The sequence below is a fragment of the Hypanus sabinus genome, chromosome 1 (assembly GCF_030144855.1).
Source record: "Hypanus sabinus isolate sHypSab1 chromosome 1, sHypSab1.hap1, whole genome shotgun sequence".
NCBI classification, from domain to species: domain Eukaryota; kingdom Metazoa; phylum Chordata; class Chondrichthyes; order Myliobatiformes; family Dasyatidae; genus Hypanus; species Hypanus sabinus.
Window position 1 is genome coordinate 55932122 of NC_082706.1, and position 20496 is coordinate 55952617.

At 42.4% G+C, this 20496-nt stretch overlaps 1 protein-coding gene and 1 long non-coding RNA gene across 2 annotated transcripts; both read right to left on the reverse strand.

The window, feature by feature from the left end:
• Positions 1-2312: 2312 nt before the first annotated feature.
• LOC132393951 (uncharacterized) lies at positions 2313-10533 on the reverse strand. Its single transcript, XR_009512114.1, has 2 exons — positions 10444-10533; positions 2313-3000 (listed from the first exon to the last, which is right to left on the reverse strand). It is a non-coding gene; the product is annotated as an uncharacterized LOC132393951 (long non-coding RNA).
• Positions 10534-12355: 1822 nt separating this feature from the next.
• Positions 12356-19949, reverse strand: LOC132393948 (uncharacterized). Its single transcript, XM_059969431.1, has 4 exons — positions 19490-19949; positions 19034-19180; positions 14462-14707; positions 12356-13077 (listed from the first exon to the last, which is right to left on the reverse strand). The coding sequence occupies exons 1-4, from the start codon at positions 19689-19691 to the stop codon at positions 13055-13057; spliced, it is 618 nt and encodes a 205-aa protein (XP_059825414.1). The 5' UTR covers positions 19692-19949; the 3' UTR covers positions 12356-13054.
• Between the last annotated feature and the right edge of the window lie 547 nt (positions 19950-20496).

Here is a 20496-nt window from a genome sequence, read left to right on the forward strand (position 1 = left end):
TTATTGTTTACACTGATCATAATCTGTTAGTTTTTCTAAGTAAGATGAAAAAGAAAAGCAGAAGATTATTAAATTGGAGTTTGAAGTTTCAAGAGTACAATATTGTGATAACTCATATTATAGGTAAAGATAATGTGGTTGCTGAATGTCTATCTCGATGTTGAATGTACGATGTAATTTTTTTATGGAGTGGTTTTTTTACAATTGTAACACTCCTACTGTATTGTGAGTTGTAAGATGTTATATGATGATACTGTATTGTATATTGTGTATGTTATAAAATTTATACATTTGTTTTTCTTCTAAACAATTGTTAAAATTTTAGTTCTTTACAAACAATTTTTTTGGAGGGAGGTGTTACGTACCTTTGACATGTGACAGTGGAGTACTTGTCACGTGACAGGTGTTGAAGCTATACTGGACTTGAGGTAATGGTCTTGTGATGGTGGAGTGACATCATTTTCCTGCCAGTAGAGGTCATGTGACAGGTTTTTTTTACAGGGTATAAAAGAGGGATTCGTCCCTGTGAGGAGGGGCAGTTCGTGGCTGGATTTGCCATGTTGACTTCATGCCACTGCGTGATTTAATGTTATGACACTGTGTGGTTGAAAGATGGAGTTTTATTTAATGCCTAAAGTTTAAAAGGTCATTGCCAGCAGTTTCTGTATATTACAGCTAGTTGAGAATCAGTGGAGTGTGAAGATCGGAGTTCAGGAGTTAAAAGATCGAGGAAAGTCGATTTCGAGGGTGAAGCAGGTTCGACCTTGTTTAATCCTCAGTCAGAAGGAATTCGTTGACTGTCCCCATGTTAATCCCTGTGAATAGCAGAAAGGATTGGGAACATTTGTGTAAAGGAAAGGTCAGTGCCTTTAAGCTGTTTCATTCTTCATCTTCCTAAATTCTTCACGGGAAAAGTAGTTCGACTGGGAGTCGAAACAACACGACGTGAAAGAGAATTTAAATCATCTTAAAAAGTCTCTCCCTTTAATGGACTGTAAGCATTTTGAACTTTTGCAATACTAGTTTGAAGAACTGTTTTTGCAACATCGCTCTAAGAACTGTTTAAGCTTCATTGCTTTAAGAACTGTTTAAGCTGCCACACAGCAACTGATTTCTGGTTATGTTAGTGATTTGTTTACTTTTGGGGGTTTGTTTTTCAGTGTTTTAATAAACATTTTATTTGTTATCAAAACCCTGCCTCACTCATATATTTAGTGTTGCTGAATCCGTAACAATTCACACTTTACTGCAGCCTTCCTATCTGCATTACGAACTTGGTATGATCTCCAGTGTTGCTTTTCTTTTCATGTGCTGATGTTGATATCACTTTCATAGCCACCTTTAAATTACAGCACTGTCTTCAATCAGCTTTTCACAATGAAACTGGAGCAGTCACATTCATACCACTGTGTCAATAATCATTAAATTTCTCTCTCTGTTTAAGGAGAAGTACCATCTCTTACTTACCTTTTAATTCACTTACGCTGAGTCCTCTAATTAACAGTCTATTTCTTCTCCTCTACAGAGTCCTGTAGGGTTCAAACCTTATGTAATATTTCTCGGCCATTATTGTAATTTAGTGTGCAGTTCTGCTGATTTTGGGGCGATCAATTGCGGTCACTTTTCTTTAACTAAAGATGACTTTGTGCATCCCAGGTGCTGGATCCATGCATCTCTGACACTGTCCTTAAACTTTTACTGACTTGAGCTGTGCATCCCAGATCCCTCTAAGTGGCCCTGACATACTGAACCATCCAATTCGTTCACTCACCTCTTTCACATGAACCTTTCGACTCTTGTTTTAGCATTTTGATCACCATGCCGAATCCATTGAAATGACAGGAAAAGAAACCGATCCTCTAAACCATTATATAGACTGCATCGTATAGGGCAGTCGGGAAATAGAAACCCGAGGCCTGACTCCGAGAGGGAAAACCACCGGAAGCAGAAAGCAATTAACTCTTTGGTGATCACTATTCTCAGGGAATTTCACTCAGACAACCCCATCACTGGGATTCTCCCAGCCAGCTTCTATGCTGAGGCAAGTGATCTCAGAGGAATCTCCAAATTCTATCATGTTTTTTTTCATTAGGTCTTATTACAAAGAACCGAAAAATACACGGAGTTGATCTGTCCAAAGGCATGTTTATTGCTTGCAAGGAGGAGCACCTCCACTCCTCAATGGATAGCAGGTTGCTTCTGTTTTACACTTTACAACATTCATTCTATATGCAAGTGTTCAGGCTATGCTGTGGCTGTTATCTATTCTGGGAGCCAGCTCCTCCACTTAGCAGTTACAGTACTCAAGTTCACACAGTACATCAACTTCCCTTTATTTCCACAATGAACAATAACCAAGACATTACATGCCTCCTCTTACATAAAAATTTAGCTTACAGCAAAGCATTCTGGGATTCTACAAGTTCCATTTCATCACATTATAAGATCAACTACCTAAAAAACTTCAAAATTATGAATATTTTTCCACATCTCCCAGCCCACAGTTTGATATATTTGCAGCTATAGCACTCAATTCAGCCATGTCAAAAGGGGTCAAATACCATTACACATCCGGTCCCTCTAGCTCTGGTGTCTCCTGAACTTTCACTGTGAGTGCAGGTCACATAGGGGCAGTGGGTGCTGGAGGTTCCTCTTCCTCCTGAACAGATCCTGAGGGAGGCAGGCTGATTCCCCAATCATTCTCACTATTATAGTGCATTGTCTCATACACTGTCACCGCAATCAATACCAATAACATTGTCAATCCTCACTTTCTGAGCTGAGAGTGGGCTGCAGCTTTTCGCTCTGTTTTGGTGTGATCAGCGCTTTTACTGATGAGTGATGCCCACAGTCATACCTGCCGATTTCTACCTGAGCTGCAGGATAATTTCCCTTAAGGTCGATGATCTGATCTTCAGCACCAATTCAGCACTTTATAGTAGGGGCCTCACTGTATTCACTTTTACTTCCTTTGATCCATGGATTCCTGTTCACAAGATCCTGCAAAAAATATAGATTGGAGAACAATCTCACTAATTAGCCACCTCCATTCCTTCTACTACAAGACAATAACAAATCAGTTTGAGTTAGTTGTTTCCAGAATCCTCTCCTACTTCTTATCTGAAGTGACTCCTGCTTCTGAAGGGCACCAATAGCAAACACCAGAGGCCATATGTAGAAAATGAAGGTAGGGAAGTTTAAGGGAGTCATCAGAGGTAAGTTGTTTTTACACAGAGGGTTGTGAGTGCCTGGAATGACTAGCCAGGGATGGTGGTGGAAGCTAAAACATTCGGGGTATTTAAGAGCCTCTTGGACAGGCACATGGATGAAAGAAAAATGGAGGGTTATGGGGTAGTGTGCGTTTAGTACTTTTTTTTTAAAGGATTATATGGGTCAGCACAACATGGAGGGCTGAAGGGCCTGTACTGCACTGTAGTGTTCTATGTTTCTATGGATCTCCTGATACCTTTGTTGCTGTTGGAGTATTGTCAACAGTTTTGGGTTGCTGTTGGAGAATTGTCAACAGTTTTGGGCCCCATATCTGAAAGTATATGTTATCATTGTAAACATTCCAGAAGAGCTCCACAAGGATTATTCTGGGAATGAAGGGGTTAACATATGAGAGATGTTTGGAGGCTTTGGGCCTGTAGTGATTGGTATTTAGATGAATGAGGAATTTATTGAAACCTACCGAAAGTTGAAAGCAGTAGATGTGGATGTGGAAAGCATGTTTCCTGTGGTGGAAGTATCCAGAACTAGAGGGCAGAGCCTCAAATTTGAAGGGTGACCTTTTGGAACAGTGGTAAGGAGGATATTTTATGCCACAAGGTAGTGTATCTGCGGAATGCTCTGCCGCAGACTGGTGGAGGACAAGTCTGTGGGTATATTTAAGGTGGAAGTTGATTACTTCCTGATCGGCCAGGATATCACAGGCTATGATGAGAAGGCAGGTGCATGGGATTGAGTAGAATCCAGGATCAGCCGTGATGTAATGGTGGAGCAGACTCAATAGGTTGAACGGCCTAATTCTACTCCTTAGTCTTATGGTCTGATGGGACGTCTCCTTAGTTCTGTAGTGAAAAGCCTCATCCTGACAACAGATTCAGTGGAGATGGAGGAATTGAGAGAAGGAGATGGCATTTTCAGATGACAGTCAGGGAAGAGGTATAGTCCAGGTAACTGAGAATCAGTGGGTTTTTATGAGATATCAGTGGATAAATTCTCTCCAGAGTTGGAGACAGAGATCGAGAAATGAGGGAGGTTACAGAAATGGACCAGATAAATGTGTGCAGGGTGGAAATTGGACATAAAGTTAATGAAATCAATGAGCTCGGAATAGGTGCAGGAAGCAGCACCAATGCAATCATCGATGTAGATTAGGAAAAGATGTGGTGTGATACCAGAGTAGGTTTGGAATATGGACTATTCCACATAACCGACAGAAATGCAGGCATAGGTGGGACACATGCGAGTGCCCATAGCTACAACTTCGGCCAGTAAAGGAGTGGGAGGAGCAAAGCAGAAATTGAGAGTGAGTACCAGTTCTGCCAGATGGAGGAGAGTGGAGGTGGTGGAGAACTGGTTAGGTCTGGTGTCCAGAAAGAAGCGGAAGGATTTGAGGCCATCTTGATGTGAGATGGAAGTGTCTAGTAGGACTGTTTGTGAGAGGGGAGGTGTAGGGGCAGATCCGCTTGCAAGTGGCCAGGAGGGAGATCAGTGGGAAGTTTTTTTTATTGACCCCCCCCCCCCAGAGAAGGAGCTCCCAGGTGCAATTGTGATAAAATTTCATCAGTCCCACATGACACCTTGTTTCTGTTCCTACCCATGGCGATAATGGTAATTGTATTTTGCTATAAGAATGGTATCGAGAATAACCCTGGAACTATAGATGGTCAGTTCAATGTCTGTGGTAAGAGAGTCACAAGAGGGGCATTGGGAGTGGACCCAAAAGCAAGACACAGACACTGAACTACCAGGAACAGGACTAGGCATGAGAAGGCGTGCCTACATGGATTTTAATGAGGTGTTAAACAATGTTCCTCATAGAAGACTGATCGAGAAGATTAAGGTTCATAAGCTCCATGGTGAATTGTGTGCTTTGATTCAGAAATTGATTACACAAAGAAGAATGTAGCTTGTGGTCGAAGGGGCTTATTCCCCCTGAATATCTGTGATTAATGATTTTCTGCAGGAGCTCTGCTATTTATGATGTATATAAATGACCTGGAATAAAATGTAGATGGGTGAGTTAGTAAGGTTACTGAACAAGATGTCCTGACATGGATGCAAGGTAGCCATCTCCCTGATGGAAGTGGGACAGTCGGTCCTTTACCATGGTGCATGTCATATTGCATGATGCGACTTTCTGTATATTGGTCATTAATGGAGTGTGGGCTGGTGCCGGTGATGCATTGGGCAAACTGGATTACACTTTGTTGAGTCTTCCTGTCTGTCACAGTGCAGTTTTCATACCATGCAGTAATGCAGCTTGCTAAGATGCTCACCACTTCACATTTGTATAATGACGTGAGTATGGAAGTATCTTCAGCTTCCTCAAATTTGGAGCTGTTAAGCTGCTAGTGAGCTTTTGTGACTGTGTAGTATGTGTTCCAGATACATCAGAGATTGTGTAAAGTGTTCACTCCCAGGACTTTGAAACTGTATGCAGCTTCCACTGTTGTGCCACCAATGTGAAGAAAGCTTAAGGTAAAAGAACTCCTGGGAAGTGATCATAATATGATCAAATTCACCCTGTAATTTGAGAAGAAGTTAAAGTCAAATCTATCAGTATTACAGTGGAGTAATGGGAATTACAGAGACATAAGGGAAGAGTTGACCAGAATTGATTGGAAAAGAACACTAGCAGGATACATCTTCCTCTTCAGGTATATACATCCCTAAGAGGAAGAAGTATTCTAATGTAAAAGTGACACAACTGTGGCTAACAAGAAAAGTCAAAGTCAATATAAAAACTAAAGTGAGGGCATATAATAGAGCAAAATTTGTGGGAAGTTGGAGAATTAGAAAGCTTTCAAATACCAAAATAAAATCATTAAAAAGGAAAGATGGAATACAGAAGTACGCTAGCCAATAATATTAGAGGATACCAACATTTTCTTCTGATACATAAAATGTAAAAGAGAGGCAAGAGGGATATTGGATCACTGGAAAACAATGCTGCAGAGGTAGTAATGTGATACAATGAAATGGTGAACCAACTGAATAAGTAATCTGCATGTCTTCACTGTGGAAGACACTAGCAGTATAGTGGAAGATCCAGGTGTCATGGTGCATGATGTGTGTGAAGTAACTATAACTAGGGAGAAGGTACTTGGGAAAACTGGAAAGTCTGAAAGTAGGTAAGTCACCTGGACCAGAGGATGTATACAGCAGGGTTTTGAAAATTGGTTGAAGAGATTGTGCAGGCATTAATAATGATCTTTCAAGAATCAATTAACCATGGTATGTTTCCAGAGGAATGGAAAATTGTAAATGTTAGTCCTCTCTTCAAGAAGGGAGAAAAGCAGAAGGAAGGAAACTAAAGGCCAGTTAATCTGACCACAGTAGTTAGGAAGAAGTTGTGTCGATGATTAAGGATGAGGTCTCAGAGGACTTGGAGACAGATGATGAAATAGGATATTTTCAGCATGGTTTCCTCAAGGGAAAAATCTTGCCTGACATATCTATTGGAATTTTTAGAAGAAGTAAAAAGCAGGACAGACAAAGGAGATTTGATTGATGTTGTGTACTTCGGTTTTCAGAAAGACTTTTACCTGTGCCACACATGAAGCTGGTTAACAAGCTATGAGCGCATGGTATTACAGGAAAGATTCTAGCTCAGATAAACTAGTGGCTGACTGGCAGGAGGCAAAGAGTGGAAAGAAAGGGAGCCTTTTCTGGCTGGCTTCTGGTGTCTTGTGGTGCTCCACAAGTGCCTATGTTGGGACTGATGTTTTTTACAGTATGTCAATGATTTGGATGATGGAATAGATTGCATTAAAACGTTTTCATATGATATGAAGATAGGTGGAGGGGCAGGTAGCTTTGTGGAATAAGAGAGGCAATAGTAGGACAGATAGTTTAGGAATATAAGTGAATAAATGGCAGATGCAATACAATGTCAGGAATTCTATGGTCATTAACTTTGGAAGAAGAAATGAAAGGGTTGACTATTTTCTAAATAAAGAGAAAATAGGAAAAATAAGGTGCAAAGGGATTTGGGAGTCCTTGAGCAGGGTCCTCCAATTGTTACTTTGTAGCTTGAATCAGTGGTGAGGAAGGCAAAGACAATGTTAGCATTAGTTTCAAGAGGATTAGAATATAAAAGCAAGGATGTAACGTTGAAATGTTGTGAAACACTGGAGAGGTCTTGCTTGTAGTATCCTAAGCAGATCTGGACCCCTTATCTTAGAAAGGATGTGCTGAAACTGGAGAGGATTCAAAGGAAATACACAAAAGTGATTTCAGAATTGAATGACTTGTCATTATAAAGAGCATTTGATGAACCTGGGCCTGTATTCACAGGAATTCGGAAGAATGAGAGGTATCCCCACTGAAAACTATCGAATGGTGAGAGGACTTGACAGAGTAGATGTGAAGAGGTTGTTTCCTGTGGTGGAAGATTCTAAGACCAAATGATAGCCTCAGATTACAGGGATGAACTTTTAGAACAGAATGAGGAGGAAATTTTTTTGAGCCAGAGAGTGGTGAATCTGTGGAATTATTTGCCACAGACAACTGTGGAGGCCAAGTCTTCATGTATATTTAAGGCAGAGGTTGATGGATTCATGTTTGGTCAGATCATGAAGGGATATGGGGAGAAACAAGAGATTGGGGCTGAGAGGAAAATTGGATCAGCCATGATGAAATGGTAGACTAGATTTGATTGCCCCAATGGTAGGATTCTATTCCTATATTTTATGGTCTTCTGGTCTTGATTGTGAGTGGTGAGAGACCTTCTAAAGTCGACAACAATCTCCATTGTTGTGATGACATTAAGAAGGGGCTATGTGCCTGCCACCAGGCTTTGAACTTTTTCAACTCCTGCTTCTCATCGTTTTTGGGGATAAGATCCACCTCTGTCCTGTTTTCAATAACTTAACAATGTGATTTATTGTGTTTGACCATGTGTTTGTGTATGAACGGAGTGTGCAATCATGGTTTCAATATAGTCCTGCCAGGGACAGGTGTTTATCATAAGACAATAAAATACAGGAGCAGACTTCTTGGCCAGTTGAGGCTGTTCCACCATTTCATCATCACTGATCCATTTTCACTCTCAGCGCCAATCTCCTTCCTTCTCCCTGTATCCCTTCATGCTCATACTAATTAAGAATGTATCAATCGCTGCCTTAAATATACCTAATGACTTGTCTTCCACAGACACCCGTGACAATGAATTGCATGGATTCACCACTCTGAATCAAGAAATTCCTGCTCATCTCCATTGCAAAAGGATGCTCACAATTCTGAGGCTCTGTCCTCTGGTCTTAGATTCCCTCACCAAAGGAAACATCCTCTCCACATCTACTCTATTAAGGCCTTTCAAAATGTAATTTCTCTATTAGGTCATCCCTCAGACTCCACTGAGTAACGTCCCAGAGCCATCATATACACCTCATATGACAAGCCTTTCAAATTCAGAAGCATATTCTTGACCTTTCTTTGAACACTCTCCAATGTCAGCACATTCCTTCTTAGATAAAGGGCCTAAAACTGCTCACAACATTGCAATTGAAGACGCGCCAGTGCTTTATAAATACTCTCAACACTGCATTCTTGTTTTTATAATGTATACCTCATGAAATGAATGCTAACATCACATTTGCCATTCTCACAACTGACTCAAGCTGCAAATTAATATTCAGGAAATCCTGCATGATGACTCCCAAGTCTCTGTGCACCTTAGATTTTTGAATTTTCTCTCCATTTAGAAAATGGTATATCTTTTTATTTCTTCTTCCAAAGTGCATAGGCAGACACTTCCTGACACTGTCATTATGCCACTTCTTTGCCTATACTCCAAATTTCACTGTCCTTCTGGAGCCTCTCTACTTCCTCCAAAGTACATGCCCGCTATCTATTTTGAAAGCATCTGCAAATCTAACCACAGAACCATCAATTTCATCATGCAGAAGCGGTTCCAACAGAGATCAATGTGGAACATTAGTATTCACTGGCAGCCAACCAGAAAGAACTTGCTCCTGCCAATCAGCCAATGCTTTCACAATTTTGGTATCTTTCCTGTAATACCATAGGCGACTAAACTGTTGAGCAGCATCATATACGGCACCTTGTCAAAGGGCTTTTGAAAATCAGTACCCAACAACCACTGATTGTCTTTCTCTATCCTGCTTGTGATATCCTCTAAGAATTCCAACAATTAGGCAAGATTTTCCCTTAAACTATGACTATAGATGACGTATTTTATCACATCCCAGTCACATCTTGAACAATTGACTCCAACATCTTTGAAACTACAGGTCCAAATAATTGACCTATAATTTCATTTCTTCTGCTGCTATCCCTCTGGGATCAGAGACGGTTGCAGGAGCTGGAGAAGGATGTGACCCATTGTGAGCCTTTCTGACCACTGCACACTCTGTGGACAAATAGAACATAAGGGAACCCCTGACCCGTCACACTACAAAATGTCTTGCCTTCGCAATGGATTTTCCGATGACACTGCAAAACAGAGTGTGAGGTCATTCTTCAGAGTGAGAAAGAGAGGTGCTCGGTCTCACTTCACAGACTGGGGAGGGACGTAGGAACACGAGTACTCAAAGTGACGGTGATGGGGGTTGTGTTGATTTAAAGACAGGAGGCAATAGGGATGGAGATGTTCCGGAACTGGAGGGGGATGTGTGGAGGAGTACAATGATTTTCATAGAGGCAGGGAGGAGTATAGTGGCCAGTGGTGAATTGGATGTATCTAGGGAGTGTGGTATGGATCTAGGCAAAATCAGGATCACTCCACAGTCTCAGATCACACAAAATCTCTTCCTTGGAAACAGAGAGGCCACTGCTAAAATACCACAGCCAAACTCCAGGGGCTTGTAATTAGGAGGTTGTAGAGGCCCTTTAGTGAACCATCCACCCCTTTGGCCATATTAGTTCCAGAGCCAAGAACCCAGTGCTTTGCTCTGTACTCATGGGATCTCACTGCCCTGCAGATTCTCAACTGACCCTATCGAATAACATCCATGGCAATTAGCCACCAGGGACTGTGCCTACCTTCCTGTCTCCATGTGTTCCTGGTGGTGTAGGGGTGATGCGGTCTGTGTCAGTCCTCCCAATCCCTACTAATGTCACTCATGCCTCCACAGGAGGTGTAGCAGTAAGAGTGATGCAGCTTCTCTGCTGGGACATTCCAACACCCCCCACCCCCATTGGTTGTACAGACAGTTCCACACATACCATGTCACACAAAGCAAGGGAACTCACCATGTACTGGATAATGTTGTTAGTGGGATCCCCAGTTCATTGCCTCACTGCTGCTTGTGGGAGGCTGCTATGCACCACCATGTATTTCCCATCATAATGATAACAACTCTAGTGACCTTTAGTGGTAGAAAAGGGAAGAATATGGCAAGGATAAAGAAAGTGTTACGTCAATGCTTGTTCCTTCTACAATAAATATGACTCTAAGATCACACACAGTCACAATTATTTTCTCCCTGAGGAAGGGAAGAGCTTCAAAGGGATGGGAGACTCCAAGCAAAATTTGGCATTCCATGACAAATTCTGACACATCCGATTTAAACCACCTGCCTATTATCTCAATTTATGTCTCTTGTCCCAGACAGTGATGAGAACATTCCAAAAACTCCCTTGTCAAACCAGAGTCTTAGACGTTTAAGATGAACCCACTTTCTTCTAAACTCCAATGTACACAGCCTAAAAGTGTTAATGGCACAACTTTCTGATCTCAAAATAAGCTTCAAGAAGCTTCAAGACATTGACCTATATACCTCCTTATGCAGTTAGGCTCTTAAATTTTTCATTTGCAGGTACCAGTCAGATTGGAATTGGCATCTCCTCCACCACAACATTCGTCAGAAAAGGTGCAATACAAGGCTGTGTGCTTAACCTCTTGCTCTACTCGCTTTAAACTTTCAACTGTGAAGATAAGTGCAGCTCCAATGCCATATATAAGTTTCCTGACAGCACCAGTTTCATTAGCCAACTCAAAGGTGATGACAAATCAGCATATAGGAGGGAGATTGAAAATCTAGCTGAGTGATGCCACAACAGCTCACTCAATGTCAGCAAGAGCAAGGAGATGATAATTGACTGCAGGAGGAGGAAAGCAGAGGTCCATGTAGTCCTCATCAGGGGATCAGTGGAGGAGAAGGTGGATAAAGATAAAGAAAAAGCAAAAGTTAAAAAAAAGAGAAAAGTAAGGGTGGACTGTAGAACAGTGAAGTGCATAAGAGACAATTATTACTAGATTGTGAAGGCACAATTAGTGTAAGTGCACTTTATCTGAATGCCCATAGTATTCATAATATGGTCAGTGGACGGTGGCACAAATCAGTACGAAGGGTAATGATTTATTGGCCATTAGAGATGTGGTTGAAGGTTAGAGAGGATTATGAATTAAATATCCAAGGATATCAGGTAATATGGAAGGATAGGCAGGAAGTTAAGGGAGGTGGGGTAGTTAAGGATGAGATCAGGGGAATAGCAAGAGGTGATATAAGATGTAAGGAGCAGAATGCTGAATCCATCTGGGTAGAGGTTAGGAATGATAAAGGGAAAAAATGCTTGTGGGAGCTGTATATTGGCAATGGAATAATAATATTACAGTGGCACAGGTAATAAAGAGAGAAATATCTGAGGCATATAACGATGGAATAGCAGTTATCATGGGGGACTAACTTGCACATAGATCGGGTGAATCAAATTGGTTGAGGCAGTCTTGAGGATGACTTCATAGAATGGATCGCTGATGGCTTTCTTGAACAACATGTTACTGAACCCACAAGGGAACGTATTACCTTGGATCTGGTCCTGTGCAATGAGACAGGTAAAATTAGCAATCTAATTAGGGATCCTCATGGAAAGAGTTTTCACGGTATGATTGAGTTTCTCTTACAAATGGAGGGTGCAATAGTTCGATCCAAAACCAGTGTATTTTGCCTAAATATGGGAGCCTACAATGGATGGGGGAGGAGTTGGATAGGGTAGATTGGGAACACAGGTTAGAAGGTAGGCTGGTTGAGGAACAGTGGAAGACTTTCAGAGAGTTTACACAAAAGTATATTCCAGTTAAAAGCAAGGACAGTAGGGTTGGGAGAGCCTACCATGAGTAACTAAGGAAATAAAGGAATGCATCAAATTAAAAGCTCATGTGTATAAATTTGTCAAGAGTAGTGACAAGCTGGAAGACTGGGAAAACTTTCAAAAGTAACAAAGAATCGCTAAGCAATCAACTCCAGTACCAGTACCAGCAACTTCAGTATCAACTCCCCTTCTTGGGACTGTTCATATTCCAGTACTATCAATCACATCTATCCCAACCTGTCCCAAATACCTTGAGGGCTGAAAAGGCACGTGGTCACTGGAGGAAAAAGTGCAAGGAGGACACAGAAAAATTGCAGCAGGTAAGGGCACATAGTGCTGGGATAGGCAGCATGGGTGGAGAGACAGCAGAGGCAGAAGTAATGGGTCATGGTGTTGAACATTCTGCTGAATAGCACTTGCGATAACTGACTCTGGCTTCACTGAAGGTGGGTTTATCAGGTTATAAACTCAGTGACAAAGTGGAGTACAGATTACAGGATTTTTCTTTGACTAATAAAGACTAGAGTACAAGAAAAAGGTCTAAGCAGGGAGCATAAGAAACTTTCAGCACAATAGCTGTGAAGAAATGCTGCCGTTCTGGGTGAACGTCCATAGATGTAGTCTGTTTCTGGAGTCAGATTTTCTTGAAACGAGACCCATTGCCTTCAATGATATGTCCAGCACAGGTCAGGGCAGAAATAGGGAACAGAAGTGCATTTGATGCTGAGTGCAGGCAGCAAATTCCACATACACTGAGTGGTTCAGGTGATCACCAGCCTTCTCTTGTAGAACCTGCTGGAACAGGAAACACAAATGGATTCCATCAGATTTCACAACCCAACATTCCCCTTACAGAACAAGAGCACATTATAGTGATCAATAGGAACACAGATATGATTCACATTTCCCCATTCCAAGTCTGCCCAATGCTCAGTAACACCCACAATACTGAGGTTAAGCAGGACACTAAGATCCTGTCAAGTAGGACAGAGTGGACAATGGAGGGGTTGTGTTAACCTTGTAAAAAGCATTTGTCAGATCACATTTGGGAAGCTGATCACAGTTCTGGAGAAAATGCATTAAGAGTTTACAAGGAGTGGTTTCAGCCTAGAAACACTGAACAGACTGGGAAAGATAAAGCTGAGGGTCTTCTGGGGGGGTTGTTCTCACAATTTTAGACAGGTTTGATGGGACAAATACGCTTCCAATTGTGGCTGGCACTGGACTCAGTGTCATTAATACAAGGCAGTCAATGAGAAATCAGACATAAGAAATAGAAAGAGGAGAGAAGTGGAAAACCTGGAGAATCAGACAGGGAGAATGGATGAAAGGGATACATTGAGGGGTGAGATGGAGAGAAGGGGGAGAAAGCTAGTGTTGGACAGAAACACCAGAAATAAGCAATGAGGGCAAATGTCCTGACTCCCTGCAGTAGACACTGTCCGTACAGCACTGTTCAGTACAGGATGTGTGATTGTGTCACTGAAGATACACGCAGCTAAGCATTACTGAGCAGCAGCTGAAGAATATCTGGGCCCAGGAAGTTTGCTTCATCACCATCTGTCCAGCTATCCACTCTCGACGGCTACAACATGTGGTTTTGGAACTGTACATCGAGTGTGTAAGTGATGTTGTCCAGTCTTTCTTTGGAACTTGAACCACAAACTGATGAAGTATGTAGGGCAGTAATGATTTTTGATCATTTCTCAGTATCCATACATTGGTTGTAAAGTGAACTTAGGGAAATAGATAAACTGTTGCAGACTTGACCTCATGGCTGTGCCTACGGACCAGATCAAGTGAGGACAGCACTTGTACTTTTCAAAGGACATCACTGAATTAGATGAGCTTTTTACACCAATCAGAACGTTTGCAACCACTGTTGGATCAGCAAGTTGGAGAATGGTTTGGGCCACCCACAATGCCACAGGGTGGAGAGATCCCAGGACTCATGTCCAGTCCCTGCCCAGTATGCAGCAGTAACTCAAGGATTCTTGAACATCACCTCCCAAACCCAAATATCCATTGCACAGAGGAATAAGGACAGGATGAGGGCAGCCAGGTAAAAGAAGCATGGCTAAGAGGAACAAGGGCAGAAGAGCCAGAGCAGCAAGGGTTAAGGCCATCGTTATCTACACATCACATATTGGTAACAGGAAATACTCTTAATTTTTACTTTGCAACCTTTCTTCCTTTTGAAAACCAGTGATGCTCCGTCTGACTTTTTCCATCGCCTCCCTGTTACTGGGACAATCCAGAACCTTATCGGGTGAATTCCACTGTTGTTGCCAGAAAATTCGCACAGCCACAGTATTAGCGTCAAACACTCCCTGGTGAGCAACTTCCACTGGCTTCTTCTGTTTATCCAAACACTTTTCCAACAGGATCGCAGCATAGATGTCTTCTCTTTTCTCTCCTTTGCCTGATGTGTAAATAAACCGTATTTAAATTGTTTAACCTTGGAATATTTAAACTTTTCCTACAGCACACCACATTCCTACAAAAACAAAATAAAACAGTTGGGAGACTTAACTAGCAAACTTGACTGAGTTTCCTAAGTATCGTGGTCTTCCACACCGTCTATCATTCGTTCTCTCCCCGAGCTCTCCAACCTCCACCAACCTCCGTCTGGGAGATATTTCTGTTCTGCAATGAGGAATTTAGCTCTTCCTCAAAGTGCTCCAGAGGTGGTCATTTGCAGGTAGATGCTCTCACCCTACTCCTAACATTACACCTCCCTCCAGGATTGCCCACTGGAAATGTATCAATTCTCTCTGTTCAAACAATAGTGCGATATTGACCAGTTTCTTACCATTTGAAAAGTTTCTCTCTTCCCACATGACATCATACAAACCATCTCAGAACTGACAATTCTGTTGGGCTTTCATCCAGTAAACTCAGACAGATGGATGCAACATCATCTAAATCATTGCATGGGGACCAGGTCATAGTCCCAGATGAATGCACAAAGGGATTTTGTCTGTTTTCAGCTTTCTGAGTTCCTCCACAGACATCACTTCAGTGATGCTGATCTCTGCTAAGTTCCTCATTGTAGCAAAATGCCTGGCCCATTTTTTTTCCTGCTACATCCCTATTTTTCATGAAAAGACATACCAATTCATTAATCTCTCAGCCACTATTAGACTCTGAACACAAGGCAATATCTAGGTCACACAGCCCCTGAATCTTGACCTTTAATCAACATCATCATGGGTGATCTCAACTCCACTTTTGTGTTAGTTTTCTGCTCTCCTCAATTCAGCAATATTTCAAATAGTTATCTCTCTCCACTGTCCTCCTGTACAGAGAAGTACAGAGATTCAACTCATTCTGCAGTAAGTCATGTCTAAACATGTCCATTCTAAATGCCTGGACCTTTACTTTTTAACCACATACCCTCATTAGCGAATTTCAAAATAGTGTAAACAACCCATCATCTCTCATCTAACACCTCTCAGGCTGTTATATGCTTGAATAAGGTCACCCTTCATTCCTCATTAACACAAAGGAATACAGACCCACAATGTTCAGGCTTTCTTTTTGCAACTGTGCAAATCCTCTATATCCTTAAACTCCACCACCTTTGCAATAAAGCCCAGAATATATGTTTCCTCTTTATCTGCTTGCTGTATCTGTCTTCTAATATTTAGTGATTTATGCACTCGGACACCAAAATCATTCTTTACACATTTGCTGTCTGATCTCATTTTGATATAGTTTAAAAATCCTTTAATTGGACTGTATTTTTCTTCTGCTTCCAAGAGACCTGTGCTCTTGTTATTCTGTCAGGTTCTTATAATCTGCTTCCACTGTCCTTCCAGGAAGCACACTCCACATCATAAATAACAGCCAAGAATCAATCCGTCTTCAAGTTAAGTTTCAACTATAAAGCAGAAAGACAGTTATAGAAGTACAACAATGTGGTAGGCAAATTATATCATTATTAGGCAGTCTTAACTGTCATGTGAGAGTCACTAGAAGACTTAGGTGCTCAACTAATTCTTCCCACAATCTAAGATGTGTCCCATATAGGAAGCCAATAAGAAAAGCCAGGTTAGTGCGGGATTTGTAGGCTGGTGAGCCACATATCAGTAGCATGTATGCTGTTGGGGAGAAATCTTATGAATTAGACTCTCACATTTGGAAGAACATTCAAAGTAAAAAGCAGTTATCGAAGTACATATACTACCTTGAGGTTGGGGACCCAATGTGTACAGTCACCATGGCTGTGAAGGAAGGTTACACTCAACAATGGTACACTTAGTGGCCACTTTATTATATATAACTGCCTGTAATGCAAAACCTGATCAATGTATCACATGGCAGTAACTCAAGTCAAGTCAAGTCACTTTTTATTGTCATTTCGACCATAACTGCTGGTACAATACATAGTAAAAACAAGACAACGTTTTTCAGGTACATGGTGTTACATGACACAGGACAAAAACTACACTGAACTATATAAAAAACAACACAGAAAAAAAACTACACTAGACTACAGACATACCAGGACTGCGTAAATTGCACAAAACAGTGCAGGCATTACAATAAATAATCATCAAGACAATAGGGCAGTAAGGTGTCAGTCCAGGCTCTGTGTTTTGAGGAGTCTGATAGCTTCAGGGAAGAAACTGTTACATAGTTTGGTCGTGAAAGCCCGAATGCTTTGGTGCCTTTTCCCAGACGGCAGAAGGGAGAAGAGTTTGTATGAGGGGTACATGGGGGTCCTTCACGTAGATGCAGCATGTAGTGTAAATGTCGGTAATGGCGGGAAGAGAGACCCCGATGATCTTCTCAGCTGACATCACTATCCGCTGCAGGCTCTTGTGATCCGAGATGGTGCAATTTCTGAACCAGGCAGTGGTGCAGCTGCTCAGGATGCTCTCAATAGAATCTCTAAAAAATCTGATGATGATGGGGGGTGGGAGATGGACTTCCCTCAGCCTTTGCAGAATGTAGAGACGCTGCTGGGCTTTCTTTGCTATGGAGCTGGTGTTGAGGGACCAGGTGAAGTTCTCTGCCAGGTGAACACCGAGAAATTTGGTGCTCTTAACGCTCTTTATCGAGGAGCCAACGGTGTTCAGCGAGGAGTGGTCACTCAGTGCCCTCCTGAAGTCAGCAACCATTTTTGTTCACATTCAGAGACAGGTTGTTGGCTCTGCATCCGTCCGTTACCCGCTGCACCTCCTCTCTGTAGCTGACTCGTTGTTCCTGCAAAAACACAAATGCTGGGCTGAATCAGAAAGATTGAGTGCAAGACAAACTGAGGTGCTGCAATTCGGGTCACAAAGTGTATCGAAGCAACAGATCCCAATGTTTAGCTGACAAATCAGTCATCGGGCCAGTCTGAAAAAGTCAGGGTCTTGGCACACAACGCAATGGATGGGCCAGTTCAGTTCACTGCTCCATTCTGCGTTTAACTATGGGTCTATGGACAGGACTGCCTTCATGGACTTCAGTTCAGACCACTATTGGCTTGAATTTATTGTTTGCATGATCTTTTTTTCCTCTCTCTGCAGACTCGGTGTTTGACAATCATTTTTAATGTTTCTGGTTCATTTGATTTGTGACCACCTGTTAGGAGACAAATCTCAAGGTTGTATAATGTCTGGATAGTTAGATAATAAATGTATTTTAAACTTTGAATGCTCAAGAGGTTTGGTTGTTGTTTAGGTATCAGAATGGGGAAGAACAGTGATCAATGTGACTTTGACCATGGAATGATTGCTGAAGCCAGATGGGTATATAAGAAACTGCATTATCTCCTGGGATTTTTAAAGCTCAACAGTATCTAGACTTTACAGAGCATGGTGCAAGAAAAGAAACATACATGCAGTGAGTGGGTGAAAAAGCCCTGTTATTGACAGAGTTCAGAGGAGAATGGCCAGACAGGTACAAGCTAACACGAATAGGACAATAACTCAGATAAGCACATGTTATAACAACAACATGCATAACATCTTGAACCTTGAATGAGATGTGCTATAGAAGACCATGAGCATACATTTAGTGGCTACTTTATTAGGTACAGGAATATATATGTATAGTATATATATATATATATATATATATATATTGATAATAACTTTAACTTGAATTCTGAATGTTTGATTCAGATTCTGACTCTAAAACTTAGTAAGATTTGCTAACAAGAATGTCTTTACAAAGTGGAAGGAAATGGAAGTACCCAGTGGAAATTAGCACAGTCACTTAGAGAACCTACAAACATCCTACAAACTGATGGCAGTTGAATTCAATCAGGGTCACTGGTGTTGTACAGCGTTATTATATAATGCTAAAGTGAGAGAGGTAAAGTTTAATGAGGATCCGAGGGTGGGGCAAGGTTTTTTATACAGAGAGTTTAATTTGCATCATACTAGAGCCACACACACTGAACTGAAGGACCTATTCGTGTGCTGTACAGTTCCAGGTTCAAAGTACCTTCCAGCACAGATTCATGTGGTTTATCGCAACTGTGCTGGGTGAAGGTCTGTCTCCTGCTTCACGCTGGGCTGTCTGGTCTGAAATATTAGCTCTATGAATCACTGTAGTATTGGATCAATGATAATTACTAACCCAGGAGACCTGGAATAACAGCAATTTGGAAACAATGAGACCTTCAGTCAAATGAGAGTGGATGGTCCTTTTACAGAACAAGGCACTCCCGGCGCTGCACTGGGAATGTACATGATTGTTACTACAGGGGAAAAATACACCGAGATTCTCAGAGGCTTGAATGAAATCCTACCTTCAATCCACTGCAGGGCGTTGCGGAGATCCTCAGTTTCACGGGTCGCTTTGTAGACAAAGAGAACAAGCGGAAAACCTCGTCCTTCAATAATGTTCAGCCTTCTCACAATTTCGTGGTGGACATTGCCCTGACCGTAACACTCCACTAGTACAAAACACACGTTCATCGGTCACCTTCGTTCATAGCCACATCTTTCCATCACAAACCCCTCCACACTGACCAGCCCTGCCCATTCCTCCTGTGCCTCTCCCTTCATAAAAACACCAGCCGTCCATTCAATCCTCCATTCAACTCATCACCACAGATTGTGTCCTGTCCTGTTCCCCAGCACCTGCAATCCCCGACCCTTCAGGAAGTGAATTCTCTTACAACTATCTTGTCCTGTACCCACAGGGTCTGAGATGTTTCAGTAAGATTGATCTCCATTCCTCCGATACCACAGTGCAGTCTTACCTTGGCAGTACAGAGTCCGCGGGACCGTACCGTAAGATTTGAAAAATCGGTCAAACAGACGTCCGGGGATGTCCCGTAAACGGACACCTTTCTCACAGTTACACCATAAGCAGAGTGAGATCACAACAATGACCCCTAAAATCAGGAGGACCCTGAACCAGGAGTCCTCATCACTGGAAGCGGGTGACTCACTCGGCTCCATTCACGCAACTATCAACAACTTCTGCACAATCATCCGGGGCATGAACAAAGCCAGGAGCCCCTTCAGTCCTACAGCTCCATTCGATAAACGTCTGTCATTCAAGAGTGAGCAGCCAATGGCGTCATAAATTATAATTACCCAAATGGAGAAGCGGGGAGAACGGGAAGCGGGGTGAGGGAGCGAATGGAGAGTGGGGGAGGGGCATAAAGTTGGAGGGGGGCAGGAGGAGAAGAGAAGAGGAGTGAGAGTGCTGGAGGGATGGGAAGGGTGAAGGGACGGGGAGGAGAGTTGATGAAGTAGGGAGGGGATGGGATGATGGACAAGGGGAGATGGGAGGGGTTGGTGTAAATGGGTAGCTAAATAGGGTCAGGGGTGAGAAGAAGTGTAGTGAAAGGAGAGAGAGAGAGATGGGGATGAGTTATAAAGGGAGTGGGGGCGTTAACAGGGTGTAGAGGTAAGGGAGAGGAAGGAAAGGGCTGAAAGAGATAAGGGAGGGGAGACTGAGATAATGGGGGTAGGTAAGGGGTTAGGGGACGTGATAATGGGGAGGGGAGGGGATTGTGGGAGAAGTGAGTGGGCATGGGAAGACGGGGTGTGGATGGAGAGGGGGAGTGACAATGGGCAGAGTAGCGGAGGGAGATTGGAAAGAAATCACATGAGATGGAGTGGGGAAGGGAAGGAGGAGATAGCGAGGGGAGATAAGGGGTATAGTGAAAGGGAGAGGGAGGGTATATGGGGAAAGTTATGTGGGAGTGGGTAGGGATGGGCAGAGGGAGAGGGAATGGGGAGAGAAGGAAGAGGAGAA

Excerpts from the sequence above, each read along its gene's own strand:
- LOC132393948 (XM_059969431.1), bottom strand. The coding sequence starts at position 19,691 with ATGGAGCCGAGTGAGTCACCCGCTTCCAGTGATGAGGACTCCTGGTTC. Across the intron at positions 19,181-19,489 it reads GCGGACTCTGTACTGCCAAG|TGGAGTGTTACGGTCAGGGC; the intron begins GTAAGACTGCAC and ends GTTTTGTACTAG. Across the intron at positions 13,078-14,461 it reads AAAGGAAGAAAGGTTGCAAA|GTTCTACAAGAGAAGGCTGG; the intron begins GTAAAAATTAAG and ends CTGTTCCAGCAG.